This window comes from Rattus norvegicus, chromosome 1 (genome assembly GCF_021556685.1).
Source record: "Rattus norvegicus strain SHRSP/BbbUtx chromosome 1, alternate assembly SHRSP_T2T, whole genome shotgun sequence".
NCBI classification, from domain to species: Eukaryota; Metazoa; Chordata; class Mammalia; order Rodentia; family Muridae; genus Rattus; species Rattus norvegicus.
The window spans coordinates 266016786-266022204 of record NC_141534.1 but is presented as its reverse complement, the minus strand read 5'-3'; the positions used below and the strand labels follow the sequence as shown (position 1 = coordinate 266022204).

Here is a 5419-nt window from a genome sequence, read left to right as displayed (position 1 = left end):
GTAGGGATCTTTGATGCAAAAGGTTTAAGATAATTATACATGACCACTCATAGCACTTCTATCACAGTCGCTGAAAATTAGGGGTACAGGTAGTTTATATAGAAGGCGCTCTGAGATGCAGAGTAATGGGGTCCCAGAGAATGAGACAGAAGAGAGAAAAGCCAGGAACTTCAACCAAGGAGGCTGTATGGGTCCATCCTGGGTAACTCAGTGGAGGTTAGGACAATATATTGGTATGCTGGCACAAGGCAACTTGTCCTTGTCAGAACCTTGACTTTCCCAGCTTTGGAACTTACACTGTACTAGGCTGTGTAGCCTCCCAGGGCCTTGGAGAAAAAGATAAGCAGAGAATTGAGTTGTATTGAGGGTGGGGTCTGCCAAAATGAGCTGCTGTCTGCAGCCTGCTGTGCTAAGGACCTGGGTTTGTATGGGATGTTTTGTTTATTTCTTTCTGTTTTACATAAGCTGCCAAGCTATCCTGGAACTTGCTGTGTGGCCTGAAACAACTTGATCCTCTTGCCTCTAGGGCTTGTGCTTGTGTATTCTCTCTCTCTCTCTCTCTCTCTCTCTCTCTCTCTCTCTCTCACACACACACACACACACACACACACACACACTCACACATACACACACACACAATTTAAAAGACATTTATTATAGTGCCTCCTTATTTGACAGCCACAATATGCCATGAGGCAGATGGGAACATATTTAAGCTTCTACATTTCTGTTATGTTTTGATTTTTTTTAATGGTTTGGATATATTTTATCTTTTTTTTTTTTTGAGCCAAAGTTTTATTTATTCATTTCTTGCATTTGAAGTACTCCTCGATGACATCCTTGGCCTGAGATTCTTTGCCATAGTCCTTAACTACAACGCAACTGCAACCAACCACTTTCTGTGGCTTCCCCTCTCGATCGATTTTACAGAGGCCTACCCATTCCCCTAGTTTCTTGTTGTCATCAACCTTTATCAGGTTGATCTGGTGCTCGGCACAGAGCGCCTCCACCAGCTTGACATACATGGGCTCATCACAGTTGGATGCAAGCACGCAGAGATGGGCTTGGCACTTGTCTAAGGCTTTGGCAGCTTCGCGTATGCCACGTGCTAGGCCATCGTGGATGAGGGCGGTCTTCAGCACCTCTTGTAGAGCAGTGTTGACGTCCATTACACCTCCAGCAGCTATGCCTTCCTCGGCCATGGCGGTGGATTACGGGTGACGCCGAATCTTGAACGCACCCGAGCTTCCGCCTCCGCGGAACTTGGCGGCGGCAGGGGAAAAAGCGATATATTTTTTCTTAATTCTTATTTTTATTCACTTTACATCCCACTCATCCCATTCATTGCCTCCCTCCTAGTCACTCCCTCCCACAATTCTGCTGCTGCCCCTATCCCGGTCCCACCCTCCTCTTGTCCTTTGAATGATATCCCCTGGTTATTTCCCCACCTCCACCCAGGTCCCACCCACCTCTTCTCCTCTGAGTAATACACCCCCACCCTGAGTCCCCCCTCCCCCCCAGCACATCAAGTCTCTGGAAGGCTAAGCTCATCCTCTTCCACTGAGGCCAGATAAGAAGATATCCCATAAACAGCCAACAGCTTTTTAGACAGCCCCCATTCCAGTTGATGGGGACACACAGGAAAACCATATGTGGGGGTGGGGGGGAGCTCCACATTGTATCTCTTTTTTTTTTTTTTTTTCTTTTCTTTTTTCCGGAGCTGGGGACCGAACCCAGGGCCTTGCGCTTGCTAGGCAAGCGCTCTACCACTGAGCTAAATCCCCAACCCCCACATTGTATCTCTTTAACCTTCAAATTTTTGAATGTTTGTGCACCTTCATTTTGTCTTATCTAATTTCTTGAAATTAAGCAGTAGCCTGCACATTCCCAAGTAGCTTTTCCTCTTTGACTTTGAAATGTGACAATTGTGGCCTTGCAAGAAAGAAAGACATACTAGAAACTTGTACCCTGCTGACCTAGCCTTTTTCTCACTCTGAGACTGCTGTGCCTTTACCTCTGACCTGTGCATTCTCTTGAAAAAAAGGTAGAGAGACAGCATTGCACCCAGAACAGACCTTGACATGAACATTAGCTGTAGAGACACAGTAGGCTAAAGAACTGGAAATACAGTCTCTACCGTCTGCAGATCATGCCTGGGGTCACAGCTGTCACTGTACTAAGGGGAAATCGGGACTCAGTGGGAGTACTGGTCATGGTATGCCATCCATGGTGGATTTATAATCACTGTCATGGCTTCCCAGAGAGGAAAACTAATGATTCTGGTATCTGGAGAGGAGGACTATGTCTTACTGCCCTTAATCTTAAATTACTACCATAATGCCATCCTATATAAGCAGACAGCCAGGACAAAGTCCACGGTGTGACTCCATTACCAGGGCAGGACCACTGTGGTGCTTAAATTGTCAACATGACACAATCTGAATCATCTGGGCAGAGAGCCTCAACGAGTGACTATGTACATCAGGTTAGCCCTATTGGAATGCCCACGGAGGACTGTTTTACTCACTGTGGTTGATGTGGAAATACCCATTCAATAAATGTAGGTGTCAGCTTCTCAAAGTGGCCACTTAAAGGGCATGCAAGCAGGAATGCCTTGCTTTTTTGGCCAACTTTGCTTCATGGTCATTGGTGAGTTCATCTTTCCTGCTGCTGCTGCTGCTGCTCTTGATGACGATGGTGGTGGTGATGATGATGGCTGTGATGATGATGATGATGATGGTGGTGGTGGTGGTGGTGGTGGTGATGATGATGATGATGATGATGATGGTGATGATGATGATGATGATACTTCCCTAATATGAGAATCCATGTCTCTTTGGGCTTTCACTGTGGACCTCTCTAAGAGAATCTTCAAACCCTTCCTTTAGCACCAACTGGGACTGCTAAGACACTGAGCCTCACGACTGGATCAACTGCCGGAGTCTTAGACTCTCTAGTGTGGGACAGCCACTGTTGAACTACTCTGACCATGTGTGTAAGCTGAGCTGAAGTCCTTGCTCATTGCATAATCATTCTGACTGTTCTGTCCCGATCCTATACAGGGCCTTGACTGGTACAGCCACACATACAACCCGGCAGCCAAAACCGTGCCTCCACGTACAGCCAGATGGCATGCTCTGCATAGTTCTGGCATGCTATTGCCATAGTAGTGCGATGTGAAGACCTTATGAATCATATTTTATAACTGGGGTGTTTTCCCACTGCTCCCCAGTTCCCAAATATCTCAGACGCTTAATATTGATAAATGCATAGGCCATAAGCCTGGTTCATTTGCTAATTCTTACCTTAATATCACATGTGTTCTACCCTGAGGTCAGCCATTGACTGTTTTTCCTCTCCTCCACTTTTTATGTCCATCTCAGTTGAAAACTATCTTCTGTCAGACTGTCTCCCAACCAGAAGTTCTGCCTTAGCTTATTGGCTGTTGGATTTTCTTTTCTTTTTTTTGGAGCTGGGGACCGAACCCAGGGCCTTGCGCTAGCTAGGCAAGTGCTCTACCGCTGAGCTAAAACCCCAACCCCCGGATTTTTTTTTTTTTTTTTGACAGTTGATTCTTCCACACAGTACAGAGGAGATCATCCTGTATCTCCCTCTTTTAGTCCAACAAAAGGCTCTTTTTCTAACATCAATAATATATATATATATAGTGTGTGAATATATACATATATATATATATATATATATATATATATATATATATATATAATGAGAACAGTTATGAAAACCATCAGGTGAGAATCACATTTACAATGTCTAATCCACGTGCCTTTGGCAACCTTGGAGAAAGTACTCTAATATCTATCCCACCTTAGTGAGTTGAAAGTTCTGTACCTAAATCATTTTCTTAAATCCTAAACAACGTAAGCTTAATTGTAAGACTATAACTATCTAGTCTTTGACACCATCGAAAAACCCCAGAAGGATAAATATTACCTGAGTAAACAGGAAGTGCAGAGCAAGTAGCTTCCAAAACTGTCGCATGACAGAGGTTGCTTGCTGGTTATCTGGACAGACACCAAGGCACTTCTGCAACATTAGAGCATCATCTTCATCCTTCCGGCCCAAAATAGCTGATAGATGTTTTATGAAGCGGGAATCAGGAAGGACTGCCTATCGCGTCTTGGCAAAGCTTGGCAATTGACTTCCTTCACGTCCTGCGTGTCCACAGCCTGCTCAGCATGCTGTCAGCCGCTGAGGCAAGGGCAGTTTCTTCCCAGGGGCAGCTTGCCACATCTGAAGCAAACTCCTCATGGAGGGTCTTCAGTGCTCACTCTGTCTTCTTTGAAGTAGTGTGGGGGAGCTGGCAGGAGCAGACAGTCTCACTGTAGATCGGGGAGGTTTTTGACACCATCCGTCCACAGTATATCTGAATGGGCAAGTGTTGCTGGCTTCTAGCCACTTACTATCTGATTAACCTTGAAAACATTTACAGGAGACTAAATAAAACCTGTTTCTGTGATTCGCTGAACTAGAGTGTAATGTTACTATAAGTTATTGATTAACTACTAATTTCTTATCCTGAAAAGTTTGTAATAGCAGCTTTTAAAAAGGACTGGAATCTCGAGTTGCATTTTTCAATGAACTGTATAGGTACAATACCTTATACAAGCGTTGAAATATATATATGTGTGTGTATATGCATATGCATGTATATACATATTTATGAATTATTAGTGCCCTTTAGTCTAAATGTAGGTTTAATAATCTACCCCCTTTTTTTTTTTTTGGTTCTTTTTTTCGGAGCTGGGGACCGAACCCAGGGCCTTGCACTTCTTAGGCAAGCGCTCTACCACTGAGCTAAATCCCCAACCCCAATAATCTACCCTTTTATCCTATTGTTCTTTTGTCCCTTTTTTTCTTTCCCTCCTCCTCCCCCTTTTCCTCCTGACATTAGATAAGAGAGAAAGAAGGATAGAAGAAAGAAAAAGAAAGAGAAAAAGAGATCCCTGAATCCAACCTCTCTTACTTTGTTTCCTCCCTGAACAAGACCATTAACAACATGTGATTGACCCTCCTTTTTTTTTTTTTTAAGATTTATTTATTTCATGTATGTGAGTACACTGTTGCTGTCCTCAGGCACACCAGAAGAGGGCATCAGATCTCATTACAGATGGTCGTGAGCCACCATGTGGTTGCTGGGAATTGAACTCGGGACCTCAGGAAGAGCAGTCAGTGCTCTTAACCTCTGAGCCATCTCTCCAGCCCATGATTGACCCTCCTTAAACAAACATCCATCACCCATCAAACGACCCAAAGCCATCCACACCATCTATGGGAATGGGGTGCCATATTGGCCAGCCTTTAGAAAGCTAGCTGTAACATTTATTGTCCAGTCTCTGCGTGATATGAAAGGGTAGGTGCAGGGCTTAACTGAAGTCCTGGCTGGGCAATCTGAGAG

At 44.4% G+C, this 5419-nt stretch overlaps 2 protein-coding genes across 2 annotated transcripts; both read right to left on the bottom strand.

The window, feature by feature from the left end:
* Positions 1 to 764: 764 nt before the first annotated feature.
* Positions 765 to 1286, bottom strand: Rps12l2 (ribosomal protein S12-like 2). Its single transcript, NM_001402069.1, has one exon. The coding sequence runs from the start codon at positions 1200 to 1202 to the stop codon at positions 804 to 806; it is 399 nt and encodes a 132-aa protein (NP_001388998.1). The 5' UTR covers positions 1203 to 1286; the 3' UTR covers positions 765 to 803.
* A 434-nt stretch (positions 1287 to 1720) lies between these two features.
* On the bottom strand, positions 1721 to 4429 carry LOC148007931 (uncharacterized). The gene is made up of 2 exons (XM_087601814.1): positions 3955 to 4429; positions 1721 to 2813 (listed from the first exon to the last, which is right to left on the bottom strand). Exons 1-2 carry the CDS (start codon positions 4054 to 4056, stop codon positions 2589 to 2591), a joined length of 327 nt encoding a protein of 108 aa, XP_087457940.1. The 5' UTR covers positions 4057 to 4429; the 3' UTR covers positions 1721 to 2588.
* Between the last annotated feature and the right edge of the window lie 990 nt (positions 4430 to 5419).

Bases quoted from the DNA above. Each gene is read 5' to 3' on its own strand.
- Rps12l2 (NM_001402069.1), bottom strand. From the start codon at position 1,202: ATGGCCGAGGAAGGCATAGCTGCTGGAGGTGTAATGGACGTCAACACT.
- LOC148007931 (XM_087601814.1), bottom strand. From the start codon at position 4,056: ATGTTGCAGAAGTGCCTTGGTGTCTGTCCAGATAACCAGCAAGCAACC. The intron at 2,814-3,954 runs GTAATATTTATC...TTCTCATATTAG, and splicing joins TGCACTTCCTGTTTACTCAG to GGAAGTATCATCATCATCAT.